At 37.2% G+C, this 21,025-nt stretch overlaps 1 protein-coding gene across 1 annotated transcript in view; it reads right to left on the bottom strand.

The window, feature by feature from the left end:
- Positions 1–21,025, bottom strand: part of RASGRP1 (RAS guanyl releasing protein 1) — a 75,968-nt gene that overhangs the window by 23,052 nt on the left and 31,891 nt on the right. The window contains exons 4-5 of the mRNA XM_019473726.1: positions 18,845–19,014; positions 1,964–2,069 (exon numbers count right to left, since the gene is read on the bottom strand). Of these exons, the coding sequence (XP_019329271.1) occupies positions 1,964–2,069; positions 18,845–19,014 (276 nt within the window). The remainder of the gene's footprint in view (positions 1–1,963; positions 2,070–18,844; positions 19,015–21,025) is intronic.

Below are 21,025 nucleotides of genomic sequence, written 5' to 3' on the forward strand. Positions count from 1 at the left end.
AATACTGATGTAGCCGCCCAAGTACTGAGTAGTGTTAAGTAGTGAAATAATTCTGCTTTCTACATGTTTCTTTGCAACATGCCTCACAATTTCTAATAAAACTCATGCACTTGCACTTCTCACTAAAATGTGAAACAGTAATACGAAATTTATCAACTAGTGTTTTTATGAAGAAATCCTTTTCAGTTAATTATGATTCACTGGAGTTTTTCCAAAAAAGGTGCTATTTTCTTTTAGACATAACCAGTTGTATACAATGGCAGATAAAAATGTGAAATGCCTCTCATTGTTAACCTCACCTTTCTAACTATGCAGCAGTTTTCATTTGACTTGCTGTGATAACTGGAAAGAAACACCCATATTTTTAGTCTAGTAGCTCTATAAAACATGTTTTGATAGTGTAGCCAATGTCTTTTGAAGACATGGAAAACCCATTAGGAAAATGTATTATCCATATCTTGATTCTTCTGCTGTAGATTACACAAATATTTTCAGTTCTACAAAACATAATTTAATGAAAATACCTCGTGGATCCTCCCACAATCTGATTGAAATTAACTGCAGCCTAAATCTACCGCAAATGAGGGGACATACCATCCACAATTCCACAATTTAAGCACCCATATTAAGTGCTTAAATTAGGCCACCTATAGACCTAGTGAGGTCTGAATAAGTTCCCAAATATTTTGAAGGGCCCCAAACAGAATGTCTGAAGTTAGACGGCTTACAAGTCATCTATAACCATCCAAAATCACTCATGTAATTTAGGGGATGGAAAATGGTGAAACTGGGACACTTGCAAGGTTTTTCAAAATACAAGAGCCCAGACGATCTGATCCATTCAAAACAGCCTTTGCCTTTCAATGTCTTTACAGGGAGCTATACACAGAGTCAAAAATCAAGCTTGCAAAATATGCAAATCTGATAAAAGTTTGAATCACTTCTCTGACTGTAGAAAATGTTACTTCTCAGAAACACGCAAGCAATTACTTTCTTCCATTTTCAAAAAGCGCATGAGTCTAAGTCAAATGCAACACCACACCACAGTTGTGGCTTAGCACACTTGATCTAACACTTGTGGTAGATTCTGACTGTCCTGCTGCTTCTCTAACCACTACAGTAAAGCTCTGTTGTAAATGATGCTGCTTTTAAAAGCCAGTAAGATACAGAGTTTGGGGGAAGAAAGGATTATCTAAATTAAATTGTACCAAAATTGGCTGGAGATTCTTAGCATGTCACGTCTGCTTCCTGTATTGTGCTCATCTAATTAGGAGTAAACATTCTGTAAAGCTAAGTCGTCAGGTAATATATTCCTCAATTAAAAATTCCTAAGAAAGACTAGTATTGCCAATATGATCTAGTAGCTTCGTTGTGAAAAATCTATTGAGGCAGAAACACACATGTATGAGTCCAGGCAGTCACCTCAAAATGGGAACAAATAGGAAGGAAAAGCTTATGATTTATTTCAGTGCACTGTAATTTTGAGTGTGTGAGTGAGAAATAGTATTTGTTGAAAATGTTCATCTCCAGGTGATACAATCAGAATATTTTCAAAAATTTCACTTTTTTTCTTTGCTCTTCTACTTGTATGGAGGACAGAAAGAGAAAGAGATCTGAAACTTAGGCCCAGGTTCACAGTACCTAACTGCGGTGCCTATGTTAATCTAACACCTGCTAGATATTCTCTCCATGGCCAATGGAGGATGATTCATCCTACTTAAAATCTGAATTGGAGTTTCATTTTTTTCTCTGTGGATGATAAGCTAAACCAGACAAACAAAAACCCCCAACCCTAAACCAAACAAAAACACACTCTACAACCAAAAACTGTAAAGAACAAGTATATTGTTTAACTAGTGGAACAGTAATACACCCATGGATTAAACATCCTCTACTTACCCGTTTCAAAGTTGTCAAGTTATCTAATATTACCTTAATAGCAGGTGAATATTACAAAGGATATAGATCAATGAGTTTCTGGAGCATGTCTGCAGAGGAGATGACAAACTGATGCATGGCCAGAATTATCTTTAGCAGCTGGTTGTTTTGATATGCATTTCCTTCTAAATCTGAAAAAAAAGAAGGAATATTTGTATTGAAAACTTGGTATACCTTGGTAAGCAACTTGCAAGAGGCTTTTTTCAAAATACTAATTCTAATCAGGCCTGTTCACCTATGCTATTTCAAAGATAACAGTAACTTACTAACTTAGGAAGTGCATCATTTTTCTGATGAGAGCTATATAACAACAACTATATTTCACTACCACAATTTGGAAGACCCTTATAAAAAAAAAAAAAAGGCAAACAAAAAAGCATGTTTCCCAAAAGCACTCAAAATATCCAGATAATTATACATAATGGTCTCAACCCAGCAATGCACTTAAATGCTTAGCTTTAAGCAGATGAGTATAACCTTTGAAACAAATTAATGAATTGCGCAGCAAAAGAATTCAGTTACTGATCCATATCAGTCAATCAGTGGGATGACTGAACTTATCAAACAGAATGGTGATATTCTTAAGTGTTTGTGAGGCTTTTTGTACAGCTGAAGTACACTGAAGTACACTGTGTAACACTGAAGTACATGCACAGGTTAGGATCTATACCTAGATATGCATGGAACGATATAACGTATGCAGAAGCGCAGAGGTTAACTTATGCATACTCCCAGTGGTGGATCTAAATGTCCTAACACATTTCCTTGAACTATGCATTACAAGGATTTCACTTGTTTTTAGACTACATCTATCTTCTGAGTCTTGTGGGGTTTTTTTCCATATTCAGAAAAGATCAAGGACATCAAATGTAGCAGAACATTTTAAAAAGTTTCCATTTCTGTAACAAACACAGCAGTGAAAGTGTTTGTAAATATTAACAGATGATGTTTTTCTACTGCCTGCCATGAGAGAACCTAAGTAGCTTGAATTGGAAATAGACACCTTTTCAAACACAAAAGAAAATTTACCTTTTTGAATAATTTTAAATACATTGTCCTCCATGAGGATAAATGTAGTTAACACTTAAAATAGCAATAACAGGACCAATATACAGAAGCAATGCATGATAAGGCAAAATGGAAGAGGTAGGTGAAACAGCAGGTTTGCAGCATGTGAAATGGCATCTATTACTAGAGGGCGAAAAAAAAAAATTTAAATTGCACAACACCAAAAAGGAACATTAAACTTAGCCCACTTGCAAAACAATATAATCCATGTTAATCATTGAGCAAGAGTTTCCATGCCCTTCTACAGGAAGGTACCAAATGTGAAGAGAGAACCCCAAATCCCAGGCCTTTCCTTTTGAACAATACATTGGATCTTTGGTAGAACTAATAAAGCCTGATTTCCTCTAGATCCGTCTTCTCTATTCTTCACTCCACAATAGTCCTATTCATGCCTTTTATCACTATACTCTCCACTGAAAGTCTTTTCCTTCTCTTCCCCACAACAATGCCATAACTCCTCACTCATGCTTAAAGCTATCAGCTACACAAAAGTAATACATGCTGCGGTTGAATCCAGGCTGACTGGCCGGATAGCAAATCAAATCAAACCAATACTGGGCTCACACAGCTGCCCCTGCACCTATGTGGGCACTGATCTGGATGTCTCTCTTCTACATGAGCAATTCTTTGAGATTCCTATCTTTCCATCAAATTTAGTTTAAGCTGGCAGACAGGCTGACTCTATTTCATGCAGAGTAGACGTAGTTCAGTGGGAAGGCGACCCAGAATGGCCTAGATCTGTAGTTTACAAGTGAAGTTATTGTTTTAGCTGACTGTTTGAAGCCCTGAAAGCAAAGGACATGATGGGTATCATATACCTGGTGTGGGTAACTTCATTCTTCTAGCAAAAGCATACTCAGTTTGCAGGAAACTCAATACAACAAACAGTCTTGAAATATCTTACTACAGCTAGCCTTTCAGGCAAGACAAGCAGAAAAATCCTGATCAGTAAATTCTGGTAGCACCTATGTGACATGCAGCAACCCACTCAGCACTATCAAGCCCAGAATGAGAACTTTATGCATCAGGTAATCTTCAACTGAGTGCTGAAGTGATTAGTTAATGAGCAACTGAATCTACATTCTGTAGTTACACTTAAATTGTAAGGAGCAATTCTACCTGCAGCGATATGGGTGAGGGGAAAGTCTGTGTGTCCTACAGCCCCATAAATGAGAGCAGTATAGACCCCAAGTAACTAAAAGCTCTTGAGCTGTCTTTTGACTTATACTACAAGTTCTCAGTTTTATATCATGAACCAAAGTTTATGCATTCCTTGTTCATGTTCTCACAAAATTTCAGTCACTACCTAAAGAATCTTTCTGGGATATAAACTGCCTAGGTATTACAGCAGGTGCACTGAGGGCAAAACAGTGAAGTATTCAGCCAGAGAAGTGTGAAATTTGCAGAGAAAGACTGGGACATCAGGAATCAGTGCTGATTCAGGCCTTTAGTATTTGGCATTTTGTACTCTTCCAGCATCTTCAGGAAGATTAAAATTATTTTAGGCCTTGCATACGGAGGCCTGTATCAATTTTCATCCATTTTACAAAACTTGGTGTTCTGCCAGAGCCTCTGTCCAACAGCTCTTGTTTAACCAGAAAAGCAGTTCAATATATGCTTAACTTGGAAGCCAAATGGTTGTGTGCACACATACTATTAAGTATATACAGCTGTAATTAAATCACCAGCTTTTCAGAAGTGCTCAAAATAGATCATCTCCAGCTGACAAAGACAGCAACTAACTCTCTCTCAGAGCAGTTTCTCTTCTGGGCGTATTCCAAAATCCTCTGCCATGACATAACACAGGTATCATTTGGCACCTGGTTCCAGATTGTATTTCTGTCCTCTAGAAGGTCTCTCTTCCATTTTACAAAGATGTAGAGAAAACCAGTATGTTTTGCCTACTATTAGTGATTAAGTCAACACATTTATGGTATTTTCTTGCATAATAAAAGTATGTTTGTGCTTCACAACAGCCAGACCTAATTATCTCACAACAGAGGTAGACTTCATTACAACGATGTAATTATTTTGTACACATTAAAGCAGTACTGAGTTTAATGCTATCCATTCCCTCACCCAACTAAAAGGTTCATCTCCACAAAGAAAAACATTGTATTAGTGAGTGTCTAAAAACCAAAATAAGCAGTCTGCAGCAAAAAATCTTAAGGTTTCCAGTAGAGTTCAGCACTGAACAGCAAGCCTGCATGGAATTGTAGCAGCACACGATTTTACAAACACATGCAGTACCAAATATTTAACGTCATCTTCCTGCCTAATTTTAAAAGGAAGCACTTTTCAAGTGCATACACCATGATATGGCAAATGTTACTAAAAAGAAAAATATTGAGTCTGATTCCTCTTCCATTTGTATTTCACAAATTCATAAGTCAAAAAAATCCATGGAGTTAAACTGGTAAAAATGGGCCTTAGGTAAGATGAGACTCCAGCTCAGTTTCGGTTTCAGAACTGTCATTGGGTCTTTCGCATCTCTGACCACTAAGTCACCTCTTTTCGGAGAGCTAACCTGCTAAACATAGCTGTGCGTAAGGAAGAAACAAAAGTTTAGCAAACTATCTTTGTGCAAATAGTGGAGCCAATAAGAGGGCTTTCCTGACTGTGTTGCAAGAATGCCTCTGAATGTCTCTGCAGCATTCTCCTGAACCTCCAGTAGTTTGTTTTAAAAGTTTGAGGCTCATTTTCATTTCCGTTTGTATACCTGTTTCTAACCACACACCCTGCTGAGCAAAAAACCCCTAAGTGAATACTAAATAAAGTGGAATGGGTGTGTTTCAGTTAGTCAATTTACCTTAAAGAAAACTGTGAAATACTGCATAAGCCTTAGCTTTGTTTCACTGCAGCAAAATACAAATAACCCACTGGTTACATGTTTTTCCTCCTGTGAATGTCCTTATTGTACCAAGATGTTTTAATAAAAATTCTCTGACACAAACAAGGAAGCAGGAGTTGAATATACTTTTCCAGTACTTAACTACATGAGTGAAAGCACAAAGACATTTAGGGCTAAATATTTTATTATCTATGTAGTAACACAAAACCACTAAAAACTACAATTACAAAAGTTCCATTGCATATGTGAGACTCAGAACACATGAGGGTAAGAACATCCTAATCTAGGCCCATCATCCCCTCTATAGCACGGTCCAATTGGTTGCTCCCTAAATCTAAATCTGTGATTTAGAAATAACTGAAGTATCACTTGTTCCTAGAATAGTTGAAAGAATCAAAGTACTCAAAAGCCAATAAGCAAGACTTTAAGAGCAAACTGCCTGCTTTTCACCAGGTCCTGATGTTCACAAAGCCTGTAGTAAATATACTTAACAGAGAGTATGTTCCATAGACAAGATCATTGTACTGAGACCTTCCCGCTCATGAGTGCAATGCTAAGGCAACAGGAAGAACACCAAGGTTGTCTCAACTGAACTGAATTTCGCAAGAAAGAAAAGTTAGTTTTTCTAGGTCTAAGAGGCCTTTATTTCATAAGCACTGTCTTTATTTCATAAGCAGGTTCCAACTTTATCACCTAGCGTACAATGTGAAATGAATCAGAAGTGAATCACAGAGCACTGACATCACATGATCAGTGACTAAGCTACTAAGAACATGAATAACTTCTTGTAAACTCCCTGAAGTCTTCCAGTGGTTATCAAAAAGTAGCACCAAAACCAATGCAATGCAAGAAAGCATCAAGCAATTGCCAGGCAGTCTTATTAAGTGCAAAGCTGAAAGTCGTGGGTTGCTATACCGATGTGCTACATAGAATTCTTCAAGATTTCTGCAAAGTGTTTTTCTTCTGGGGGCTTAAAGAAGATGGTGTGGGGATGGCGTTATGAACATCTGCAAAGATTATTAAAGCAGCATGTGATTTGAAAACTGGGGGAACTGATGTTCTTAAGGTCTTAAGGTGTCAAAGGCCTTGATGAAACAGACATGTATGAAATATGGAGGTACATGTGGGAGTACATGTTAGGGTTTAGTGACTTAACTGAAACAGCCATAAGTCAATATCTCTGCCCCACATGCAAGGTGTAGTACTACGAAATAACCTTAGAATGGCTAGAAGCAACCGAAATTGAATGAAATACTTTGTGAGTATTTCATAGATGCTTCCTGGAACTTCCCTTCACAAATAGGAAACACACTGTTCCCCATCAGCTTAAAGCTTATGCAACACATAGTAGTCTTCTTACTACAGGCTTATTATTGCCATGATGGAATTTGGTACCCTGTAACAGAGGTAGTCATTTAACTTTCTTCATTAAATTGATCACACTTAGACAGAATCAGATTCATAAGAAGCCACCATCCTGCTCATCAGTTATGACACCATCATTGAGGGTCAGCAAGCAGATTCAACTTAAACTAGGGTGTTTACTTTTTGAGTTGGAAATAGCCTTTATTTTTTTTAATGACAGCTGAAAGCTCAGTTGATGGCAGAAATCAGGACTAGGAGCTAATGTACTCTATTCCCCTACTCCAATGCAGAATCGGCTTTCTCGAAGCCGGTATGCTTCAGAACCAGTTTAATTTGTTGTTAAAATTCTGCAGCGATGAGGATTTCACAGCCTCTGTAGGTGACTTATTCCAGCACTTGAGCATCTCCTTCATTAGAGAGTTCTCCTTACTGTCTGATCAAAGACTACAGGCAACTTGGGCAGCTTAAGCACATTACTCCTGGCCCCCAGCAGACAGAAAAAACATTCTCTTTCCCTTATCAATATATTTTGTCTATTTAAGGATTGCTTCCCTCGTCTCTTTTCTGAGCTAGGGAACATCAAATTTGTCAATTTTTTTTTGCTCAGAAGCCAGGTTTTCTAGATCTCTGGTCAACTTTGATGTCCTTTTCTGAACCCTTTGCAGCTTGCACCTTTATGAAGCAAACCTGAATATAGTACTCCAGAGGAGGTCTTAGCATCAGAGTTCGAATATTATTTTTAATATCCTGTACATAATACCTTTGTATACATATACATTTTTATATATGGAAATGTACATATATAATGTATATATATAAAAAATAAAAATAAGGACACACATGCCTCTATGCATGCACTTACCTCCTTAGAGTTTCTGCAGTGGTACAATATCATTAAAACATTTTCAGTTTTAAAATCCATCTTCACATTGAGATCCTTTTCTGCAGAAATGCTGTATATCAAGGACTTTACCGTACTGTTTTTACAACTGATTACCCTAAGGGTAGAACTTCGTACTTGCCCTTAGTGAATTTTTCTTTATTTCAGATCATTATTTTAAGTGCTTAATATCTTTCAGAAATAACATAACTTAATTACAATGTCCTTACAAAGATGACACACTAATTAGGTAAAAGAATGATTGTTTTAATTTTAGCTGCAGCAGAAATGGGGTCTTGAGCCCTCCAGCTTACATTTAGTTCTATACAGGATGGTGGTGTTCCCCCTCATGCAACAAGAATGCTATAATGTTTAGCAGACAGCACTAAAAGCTGTGCTACAGCTTTTTTTTTTTTTTTTTTTTTTTTAAATTGGCTTATTGTCCATACATGCTTGTAACTATTAAGTGAGTCATACATAAATTTATTTACACAAGTAATTGGTCTTAGGAGGAAAAACTCCAAAATTAAAATGAGAACAAATCAGTATTTTCCAGAGAGGAAAGAATCATACTACTTTGTGATCAATCCTGCACCAACAGGACCCTAAACAAGCCAAGTAAACACAGATGTTGGAAGAAACCCTATAAACTTGATGTTTCTCCAAGTCTCCTTCCCCCTTCAAACTCCCTACAGAATGGGGGGGTGGGGGACGACATGGGACAACCCACTGCTGTTCCTCTAAATACGCATTAACAATGCAGATATATCCAAGACACAAGTGAGTCTAATATGCATCCAAAAAGGATAATGACTTTTCTGTGTGAGGGTAGGGAACATTAGGGGAGAAAAACCTCAAGGGAAAGCCATTACCCTCTCTCAGAAACAGCTTTTGGAAAGCTACATCTTGCAGAAAGAGCTCTGGGTGGGTAATTCTTTGAAATGAAAACAAGAAGATAAAAGCTCTTGTCAAGGGGAAATGGGATGATTTTGAGAAATTAAAATGTACTTCAAGAGAAACCAAATGAAATGTGGGTGGAAAGCATTCCATTAGCCTTGGAAATTCAGATCAAGTACACAGAACAAGATAAAAAGTTAAACACCACCACCCCCCATACATTGTTCTACAGCATGTTTAAAATATTGATTTTAGCAAATTTAGATGAGAACTTTTTAATCAAACAGTCTTTTTCTCCAAAGCCTACAAAACATGATTTGAGAGTTCAAGATTTTTCCAAAGCTTTAAATCATGATACCGGAGCCACATGCAGCTTTTGAATGCAGGCAACTCTTGAATAATTCAGGCGTGATGCCTGGCAACATATCCATCAGTGCTTATGCCAGCACAGCTAAGACAAATGAGACTCCCAGAACAGAATCGGAAACTTCTGAGGCCAGTAACACTATCTGACCACTGAACCGAGCTGCATGCTTAGCACTTACTCATCCCACAACTTCAGTGTTTTATAATAAGCTTCTCCCCTAACTGCATGATTGATCCTGGAGCAGCCAGTCATCAGATCCAAAGAAGCATGAAGTCAGTCCCATCCAAAGGTTCAAACTGTAACGGACTAGCAGACACAAGCTGCTTTCCTCTCAGGGAGTTGAAGATATTGCAGATCACTTAGATCCCAGTTCCTGGCCTTGATTTTCATTACTGACGCATGCTCCAACTCTACTCCTGCTCTAATATTTCTGACTTACTGTTTCAGGTTTCCCTCCCTTACATACCTCAGCTTCCTAGTTTTTGCTCTAACTTCTAGGTATATTTCTGGAATTAGTGTTTACAGACTCTTTGGCAAACTAGCTTCTAACCCAGCAGGTGGGGCATGCCTTGCCACACCACCAGCAAGTAGGCTGGGGGTGGGCAAGAAGCTGGAAGAGGGCACAGCCAGGACAGCTCACCCAAACTGACCAAAGGGATACTCCATACCATATCATGTCGTGCTCAGCAATAAAAACTGGGTGGAAGTTTGCCAGGGCTGCTGTTGCTCGGGGACTGGCTGGGCATCAGTCGGCTGTTGATGAGCAATTAGGGTTTTTCACATCACATGTTTTTCTTGGTTTTGTTTGGGTTTTTTGGTTGTTGGTTTTGGGGGGGGGGGTTTGTTGTTTTTTTTGTTTTTTGGTTGTTGTTTGTTGTTTGTTTTGTTTGGGTTTTTTTTTTAACTTATTAAGCTGTCTTTATCTCAACCCACGAGTTTTCTCACTTTTACCCTTCCAGTTCTCTCCCCCATTCCACTGAAGCAGGGCTAAGCGAGCAGCTGTGTGGTGCTTGGCTGATGGCCGGGGTTAAACCACAACAGTTCACCCTTAGACTGAAACGTCTCTTGTTCACCATGGATCAAAAGAACCAAAGTTTAAAAAAAAATCCTGCAGCTTCACTCCAAACTTAAAACAAACCTAATCATCAGGTAGCACTATCAAATATCTGCATACAGAAGAAGCTCCCCATTTGCTGATTCAAGCTAGCTGCATTATGCCAAATTTTCATCGAAGAAACATTCCCACGTGTTGAAGTGTAAGCTTTATTGGCCCCATTGTATCAGTTGGTCTAGCACAGAGCAAGTGTCTTATGCCTCCTAAGTACTTTTTTTTTTAATGTATACTTTTAAAAGAGGAACACTACATACTGGAGATCGACATTAAACATAACTGGTTCTCCTGGAGGAAAGAAGACAATCTCATCCATACCCAAAGCGAATATTTTGAAGGTGAATCTTTTTCCAAAAAAATGTAAAGGTTAAAATAGAAAAGAAGCTCTTGACATCTCACACTATTGTTCTCTGCCAGAGGAGTTTCGTATTTCAAAAGAAAGATATTATGGCATATCTCTAAATGATCTTTCATCACAATATAGGTGGCATGAGGCACTGAATTTTTCTTAACATGACCTCTATATACATTTAATAATTAAAACCACAGTGTTTGGGGATTCCTAAAGTCATCTCCAATGCAACTGTAATCTTAATAGTTCCCAACAGGTACTCTCTTATCTTTGCCTTTTGCCAGCTGTTGCACTTGCACCTTCTTACCTCAGTAATGGGGGAAAAAAGTGGTATCACGTTTAGAAAGTTACCTTAGCTTTTAATCTCCAGCCTATCCTGCATAACAGAAAGACGTACTGAACTATGTAACAGTCTAAGGGAAGCCCCTTCTTTTTCAGACTTTTAAAAAAGCAAAGCAAAACTCGGCAATACACAGCAAAACACTGAAAGACTTCACACTGAAGCACACACAAACTAAACCAAATAACATAGAAGGTAAAATGCTTGGGGAAGCCTAAAGAACAAGTGACTTCTTTCTTGCTTCAACTTCATACATGGATTGAGGAGAAGAAAGAATTTAATTCATACAACATTCTCAGGAGAATGGATTATTTTCTATTGCTATCTAAGCTTTTTTGCATTGCTAAATAAAAAGTTATATTGTTTTTTTCTGAAGTTATATTTAGAGGTATGAAGATAGAATTTTCTGTCATATCCCTGTGGTAAATATAAGTAAATGGGAGACTGCTTTATAAAGCAAGAAGTCTAAGTTTTCTTCATTTTCTTTTATTACTTATTTCTTGACTTCGGAAAATTATATTGAAAAGACTGAAGTCAAATTAGCTAAATAGAACTTTAAAATATATATAAAGATATCTAAAGTCTTTTTTCTTTGGGAATTTTTTTTCCACAGACATCAGGTTAAAAAAGAAATCTATTTTCATTTTGGTACAATCACAATTAACTTTAATAGTTAGCTAAACAGCACTTAGTATTCTCCAGAGCAGTAACTACTCTTCTGTTCCCACAATGTCATGCATTCTACAGAGCAGTGATGACTCTTCTGTTCCCACAATGTCATTAATTGATCATTAACATAGTTTCTGTTGCCAAGCAATGCTAAAGTTTCTGCACTGCATTTGACCAAATCGCACCCAGATTACTTAACACACAATGATCAACAACATTTTAATACAGAACAAAACTGTGAACAAACTACTTTTTGGGGGACTGGAGACCTCAACATTCAGCCTAGGCTTCAGGGGCGAGGGATGGAATCCTGCAAGTTTGTGGAGCACGAGATAAAAAAAGTAAACGACTGTTCAGGCACACCTAACAGAAAAAAAGTAAATGACCAAAGTTGCCTTCTTTGGGTGTGCATATGCTTTGAAAGACGTAACTGCTTTTGAGTCAGAATTTTATGTTAGAATTCAGTATATGGTAAATTTGGTAAAAGGATAAAGATAAACTCGGTACTTGAACTGTGATTGGTTTATTCGTTATTGTATGTTTTAACATAAGTACATTCTTCCAGTCTAGTTAAGAGTAGAGTGTTTTTTTCTAGATAACTGAAAGAGGAAAAACTGGATAAAACTTTCAAGTTTTCTGTATTTTAGAGGAGAAGATGGTTATGGTTGTCCTAATGAATGAACTCTAACTTGCCTGTTTCATTGTTTGTAAAATGGATGCAATACTTACCTGGGTCTCAAAGAATTCCTAAGACTCAATATATTTTTGCATGATATTGACACAAAAGTGAGCTATAAAAATATTATCAGTTCACAGAACTAGACAGCTCTGCTAATGTAGTTATTTTTTTATTCTAGAAAATGTTAACTATGATTAACTTGTACAGTTTTAGGCAGCTAGCACCTAAGAGGCAACCAGCACCAGCACCTTTGCCAGATTTCTGATTTCTATCAAAACAATTCCATGGCATCTTTCATCCAGATCCGTCTGGAAGTGGTTTCCAGAATTTCTAAGGTTTGTTTACAGACATCTCACTTTATCACACATTGAGGCAACAAGCTAGTTTAGGACTGATCAGATACTGCAGAATAATTTGTATCACAACCTACTCTTAGACAGCTTAGGGCTAAGAGTAGGTTGTGATACAAATTATTCTGCAGTATAATTTAGTTGTCTAAGAGTATTATGACCATTAGAAGTTGCAAATTGCACTAGGTTCACATAAATTCTATTAAGAACATTGTTAATCTTTGAAGTTATGATTTTTAACTTCTTTGAAAAGTAGTAGCCATGGGTTTAAATCTCTTTTTTTTTTCGTATTGAAGATTGACATAACGGTATAAACAACTTATTCCACTGTAAGTAGTTTATCGTGGCTGAGCTTCCACATAGAATTATGCTACAAGCTCTGGGAAATATTTCGGTTGCTTTCCTAAAGCCCTTTACTTACATGTCTCTTAAGAAACCGGACACAGGGACACTGCATGGTGACATGCAGTTAAAGATGATGTTTCATGATTTCTCTTTTCCATTGAATACACTCATCTTGTCTAGCAGTAGCTGAAGTGCCTGAATTGTAGGGTAAGCATAAGTCTTTTGTGTGCTACAGTAAACATGCTTCCAGTACTCAAATGTAAGAGGTGAATGAGTAAGATCTCGCACTTAAAGGTTAAGGGCAGAAATTCCTTCATAATGTTAAAATTTTGAGATCCTAGGGATTTCTCAGCTCTTAAGTGACCCTCAGATGTTTTTAGGAACACATAAATGTTTGTATAAATTATGACTTTCAAGTGCACACTTGGAATTGTTTGTTAGGTAGTCTAAGTAACATTTCGGGACTTTACTGCAGACAAAGCAGGGAGACAGCAAATTGATGCTATGCTGAAGATACATTTTATACCAATTGTAACAGTGTTTTTAAACACTTGTAAAAATTATTTAAACAAGTGTTTTGTGTGGGCAAGGAAAAGGCCCTCTGACTCTACATGGTCCATAAGCTTGAATGCATGCTAAAGTAGTTCATTGAATCTTTGAAAGGTGTATTTGTTTAAAAAAATAAGCACACTTAAACCTTACTCAAGATTTAAAAAAAGGTACATTTATAAGATATAGACGCTTACAGTCGAAGGAAAGAAAGAGGGACCTCTTACCATGCACAAATATATAGTGAAGATACAAAATAGAAAGAAAAGAAGTCTGCTAGAATAGAAGCTGACTTGCTAACATACTCAGAACATCAAGCTCACAGTAGCATCAGGATAGCCTAGGGTGAAAAGTGTTATGAACAATTATTATTTCATTTCTATAGTTAGCAGGTATACAGTTAACAAATTAAAATATCCAGTGAAGTGAACACTGCTGATATATTTTTCCTCTCTTATCTGTAACACTTTCTGGAAGAAATATATGTTAACATGCATTTACGCAATCTCACAAAGATTACTATAAGAAGAACTAGCAAAAAGTAGGGCTGTGCTACTAAGCATGTGCTTCCTGTGTTCTACTGAACTGTCAGCATTAAATAGTCAATATGGCCATGGACCAGTAAACTAGACCCTACCCTGTTGGTTTCAACAACAAAGCTGATATCTTTCTGGACTAAATATATGTTAACATGCATTTACGCAATCTCACAAAGATTACTATAAGAAGAACTAGCAAAAAGTAGGGCTGTGCTACTAAGCATGTGCTTCCTGTGTTCTACTGAACTGTCAGCATTAAATAGTCAATATGGCCATGGACCAGTAAACTAGACCCTACCCTGTTGGTTTCAACAACAAAGCTGATATAAGTGTCTTTACAACTAGCAACAAAGTAGGAGACAAAGCCATATTGACTTTCAGAGAACTGTCTGCCAGTTAAAAGTACATTCTTTTCCAGGCATTTTATATACTACAGAATTGAAAAACATGGATGCAGGGGGTTAAAGTCACTGTTCTACTTACAATTCCACTCCAGAACTACAGTCACTAATGAAGATTTCCTTCAGAATAAATTATCTCCCTCCTGAAGCTGTCATATTCCAAGCCAAGATCTATTAATTACTTCTTTGCTTCCCTGAACTCACAACTTCAGCCATCTTGTTGCCAACTGAACATCTACCTTTAATTTTCTCTTTATGACCTTCTGTTCAGAATTAACCTCTCTGATGGAGAGATTTCACTGAATCTAACCTTTCTACAGTCTCTGTATTTTCTAGTCTTTTCAATCATTTTACCCTACCTCCTGCTCTTCCTCTCTATGCGCTCTTCTCCCTTCTTTGATTCCTCTTTTCCTCCACTTCCCTATTATGATTTCTTTTTCTTTCCACACAATCACTTTTTCATCTTTAAAAGTTATTGTCAGCTCCACTTACATGCTACACTTCCCCTTCTTTTCTAAGGCAATCACATGTGATGCATTTACTTGTGTTCTACAGCTCTTCTTGTCAACCCAGATCATAGCAGTAACAGCATCCTGTAGCTACTTATAATGTTGAGAGATCTTCCAAGTCATGTAGAACATGTTTTGAATCACTGTCTTATATAACCAAATATCGTTAAACTGATGAGAGTGGTTTCAAGTCTCTACAAATCTCCTAATCTCAGGACTAATATTCCTTTCTAAGACACTTCCTGCCTTCAATCTCTCATCATGTTATTTTTCCTGAACTCTTGCCCTAGCTTACATCCTGGCTTTTCTGTTGCCTTTACTTTTGGCAATTCATTTGCAGGGTGATTCATCTCGCTCATCCTGATGCAACCTTTCATGGGACTTGAAGAAACCTCTACTTTCAGCATCTCCTTCTCATCATGCTATTGAATAAACACTGGTGTAAAGCTGATCTCTCCGATGTAGTGATCATCTACATGACTTCACACTACCTCATATGACCGTCACTGTTTCTGTCTCTAAAGCACATGCCTATCATTCATCAGTTCAAGCTAAAGAAAACCAAATTTGAGAGGTGAAAGAGCACAAACTAGTCATCCCAAAGTAGATGTTTAAGTTAATTACACTGAATAAGCTTTTGGTCTTTTCTTAAAAAAAAAAAAAAAAAAAAAAAAAAAGACCTCCTAACTCTTTACTTTTGGAATTAACAGGTACAACACCACCATTGTAATTCACACTATTCTGTCCACATTCCAGTGTCATCTTCTACCCAGCACTGTTGTAGACCCACAGACAATATCACTAACTCCAAGAACCAATCTTTGTTCCTCGCCTCCTTAGCATAGGTTTTGGATTAACTTGGCTCTGGACAAAACCTGTCTTTCTACAAAACATCCTGGAATCCATTTACAACACTGTGGCAAAGCTTAGCCTTCTCACTCTTAACTTTAACTTAGCATATCCCCCCTTTCTCATTTTTTCCCCTTATCCATACTGTAAGATAAATAACTTACACTTGTGTTCTTCACAGCTGTAAGTGTGTATTAATTCTTAATAGCTTCTTGGTTAGACTTTCTTGTGATACTCTCTGCATATATGGCAAAAGGCTGCCAACTTCCCCTTACACACCATTGTTGACAGCAACCCCACTTACACATTATTTGCTTTTTCCAAACTTCTATAATTGAGTCCAGGAATATATATTCAGCTGCAAACTTTATATAGGAATTGCATTTGTAATTGTACACGTAATGGTAGCAAGTGCAGTATAATATTAACATAATGCAGTATATATTCTGAAATGTGATGCATCATCATCTCTATCTACTGCTTGTTGTTCTCCTTAACCCTAGACAGCAAATGAATCAAGGATTTTTTCCAGGAAGTAAACTGAAAATATACAAAGGAAATCTGTGCTTATGTCTTGGGGGTTTCTGTATATTTTGTATTGAAATAAAACTTGCTCAGATCACAGTAATGAATTTCTAGAATAATATACAAAATATTATAGGTCAGCATATCTGAGACTGAAGATATAACTTCAGTCTGAATAGAACTATTAGAGTACAGTGTAATAGCTTTACTCTAGTACTATGCATGGGAAGAAACTCGCTCAATCACTCAATTTACTTGTAATCATTCAGCAACTATGCTTTTTTTCCCCACCATTTTTCTCCCTAGCCCTAGCCCCACCCCTCCTCAAACTCCCAGATTAAAGATTTTTCCATCTCTTCCTTTACTGGCACAATGATGTGAATGAATTTTGCACAGTGTTTTTGTTAGTAGCTACAAGAACCTTCTTTAAGGAACTTTGTTATGTAGGTTATCTATAGCTGTAACAGTTGCACTTTACAATTTATTTAAATACCCCACTGGGAAATTCCAACATAGCTTAAGAACATGCATAATGTCATAGAAGATGTACAAATACAGACACTACTATGAATTGCCCAATGAAGAGTCTAATTTTCTGCAGCACACATCATAATTCTAGCAGTCCTTAGTGAGTTTAAGATTATGTTTGCAGACGCACTACAATTCACTTTGCTAGACCTACGTACCACTTGTCAAGGTTCAAGAAAACCCTATTTAGTGGACTATGGTAAATTTTCTAACTGAAGTATGAAACCCTTTAGAAAGATTCACATGCCTATATAGCTGAACTGGACAGGTACACTTGCTTTTCTTTGTCACTTTAGTCCTTATAATATATGGATGCCCAGGAATCTGAGAACACATAAGCATGTGTATGCTGATATACATTGAGTATTTTAAAAGTATTCAAATAACTAAGCCAACAATAATCTCCCATTCAGGGTTTCACCTCCACTACTTGAAATCAATCACCATGACCATTTTACTAGATTTTTATAATGTTACATTTATAATACATTTTTTCCCTAAAAATATGAACACATTAATATTGGTCAAGTAGTCACAATATTAAAACTGTACGAAGGTCCTGCATGTTATCTCACTCCCAGTGAACCAAAACTTATAAAAATATGAATCGACATTTGTTTAGGAATTAGGGCTTTATCCACTGAACTGCTATATGTTCTTTACAACAATTAAATGGAGAAAAGAAGCCAAAAAGAAACAAAACATTACTGACAATTATATGTTTCATCAACTTTTCTCAGACATGCATTTCTCTGCACATGCTGATTAGAATGCTTTAAAGTTAAAAAAAAAAATCCAATGAATGTGAAAGATTAGTCATTGTTTATACAGTATATATATGTGCTGTATCACTAGATCAGCACTATATGTGTTCCTATTTAACCATATAGATTAATTATTTTAGAGCTTAGTGGGTGTTGAAGTACATTTATTTTCTAAGGACTACTCTGCAACTAAGACTTTGCCACATATGCTTTGGGAATAGCTCACAGCACTGAAAGACACAGCATTAACGAACAGATGCGCTACTCACAAGCAAATTATTCAGAATCATTTTGCATGCCTTCACTACTAACATATTTTAATAATATAAAAAATAAACACATTTACTTCTGAAAAAGTTGGAAAAGGAAACTAGAGATACAGGGCTCAGGCAACAGTTGTGCTTGTCCATATATTACAACTCTTATTGTAAAAAGACAAATGGATAACTGATAGGCTCAAAAAGGTATACAGTTGTGATTTTTGTTCTTTCTCTTTTGTAGAGAAGCAACTTTAAACTAGGTGAAATAACATTGGATTGCTTCTTGCATTATCAGTATAGATTTAAAGATAGCCCTGCTCATTTCAAAATGTTTAATATAAAGATGTTGTTCACACATATTATGAGAATACTACTGCAATATGCAAAATGTAATGATTACTTGCTAAAGTTTATCAAATTGGTACGTGAAGGAACAACAAACACACATAGAAGTATAGGTGACCGGCGTTTGTCTTATTCTCTCAAGAAAAAGCAGTAGTGACACTAATCTCTTAGCATATATTACACACATATGCATAAACAGATCCACAAACCTATAAAAATATGAGGTCACCTACAGTATAGAAAATTCTCAGTTATGCCTTTCTACTCCACTAATAAATCAATGTAATTCACTAGTAAGTGACTAGTAAGCGTAGCCAGGACAGCAACAAATTAATACCATTCTAAAAACCTCCAGACACTCACCAAAAGACTGAATGCAGGTTTCAAGAAGATCTTCCAAAGTGGCCCCTTTGGCTAGGTGCCCCAACGGCACCATCGTGACCTGGGTAAAATTTGAGAGGCTGGGACAATGAGTGATCTGCTTCAGCTCAAGTGCCGAATCAGGGGCAGTGCTGCATGCTTGGGCAGGTTGCCTAAAAGAAAGCAAAATAGCGACGTAAATACAAGAAGATCGAGTGGTAAATTTTACATTGCATGGGAAGGGAGGAAAGATTTAAAGGACAATTAACTCCCTGTAGCGAGGGTGCTGAAAGACATAACCCTCCCACTTAATATGTACACCAAAGAAACGGCTCAGTAAGTGACTTTTTTTTTTTTTTTCTGCTAAATGTGGATTGTAGAGCACACGGTTATAGAGCTCCTTGAATGATCTGTCAAGATTACCAGAAGTCTTGTTTCTTTGTTGGGGAGTTATGTTTACATTACGCTTTCAGCACAAGCATAAAAACCCCTTAAACTATGTAACAGGAATATTGTTATGCAGTAATCTACCACTACATATTTGTGTGCCCACCAAAAGTAAAGGAGAAAAAAAAAATTATAACTATAATCAAATATTACACACATCAGAAAATGCCAGACTAGCTTTATTAATTTCACTTGGAAAAATCACTATTAAGTAAACAAAATATCAGTGCAACTTTTCCGTGGAGTATTTCACAATTAAAAAAAAAACACCAAAAACAAACAAACATTAATTTGCATCCGTGCTATACTATTATTTCCTACTAAGTTATTTTAAAATTGCATACATCGCTAAATTAATGTCTTTAATAATAAGGTAAAAGAGACCAAAATAAAGCACATATCTAGTTTTAGGCTTGTATTTTGATCATATAATATCTTAGATTTCAAGAGTGTGTATGTTTACAGGTAATATTAAAGCCTGTCCATTGTTTGCATACAAATTCATAATGAAATAGTAAATAGGCACATTATTATATCGATGAAAAGTGCTGAAACATTTTTGCCTGCAAATAGCAGGAACCACTTCAAAATCTGACTTGAGAGTATAACAGTTCACAAAAGGGCAACAACCACTGCTGTTTCAATAAAACTTGGGTTTATTTCAGGGGCAATTTATACTCCACAGTCTTCCTATACAAGTGACTCCAGCATCTTTAAGACGCTATCTCAGGCTTTCATACAACTTTTCTTGGAACACTGTGCAAGACTTTATTAATAAACTGACAGTCCTGGGAAGAAAAGGCATAGAAATTTATCCAGTGTACGTATTACATACAGATAGGGAAGGTAAAGACACAAACATCCCGATATAGGCGCTTCTGAATGAAGTTGGAAATATGCACGCCTTATGAAGACAGACTGGACCCTACCTCATCCCAGTGAGTTTCAAGCCTTGTCTTAAATTTCTGTCTCATTTGAATGCTGGGAAGGCCACGAAACTGCACATGACATCATTTACAACCCAACTCTGACCCCAGGCCTCCATAATTTCAAAGTCAGGAAAATACAGGCCTGACCCTGCAGAGGTAGTGACCAGCACTCTGCTCCTCCAGAGTTAAGCTGACAGTGGCTATGCAAAGAATGTTCTCTTCCCTTCCCCCCTTTCTCTAAATTTCCCTCTTAGCTTTGTGATCTGACTTCCTGTTCTCATATAAAAAGTGCAAGGGCCTGATCAGCTTTCAGGGTTTTCTTTTTACGAGCTTAAACCCCTCTCCTAACTTTATTCCGTTGCCTCTTCAACACAGGGCAGAGGATCCTAGCAATGCAGTAGTAACAAAGTAGGAGTTACGGCAGAAGATATTTTAGGTCTTGGCAACAGAGTGTAGAAAAACTAAAGCATCCACACCCCCAAGAAAGTTTACAATAACACTGTTGCCGACCTGGCAACACTGGACAGGCAAAACTCAGTCAGCGACACGTCTGAAACTAACCATTCATTAGAACAGATCCCCTTGCAGCAGTTACTTGACATGAAAAATAGATTAAAGCTGTGCTGGGGGGCGGCTGGGGGGGGACCGAGCACCCTGCATTTCCACTGCACGCTATTTGGCAGCGGGGAAGAAACCGCAAACAAATGACCATCAGCTCGTGAACTGACACCCGGGGCAGGTGGCGCTTCCCCGGCGAGGAGGGGACAGCCTGGCTCGTCGGCCCCGGCCACAGCTCCTCGCTCGGCGC

Source organism: Aptenodytes forsteri, unplaced genomic scaffold (genome assembly GCF_000699145.1).
Source record: "Aptenodytes forsteri isolate BGI_AS27 unplaced genomic scaffold, ASM69914v1 Scaffold124, whole genome shotgun sequence".
NCBI lineage: Eukaryota > Metazoa > Chordata > Aves > Sphenisciformes > Spheniscidae > Aptenodytes > Aptenodytes forsteri.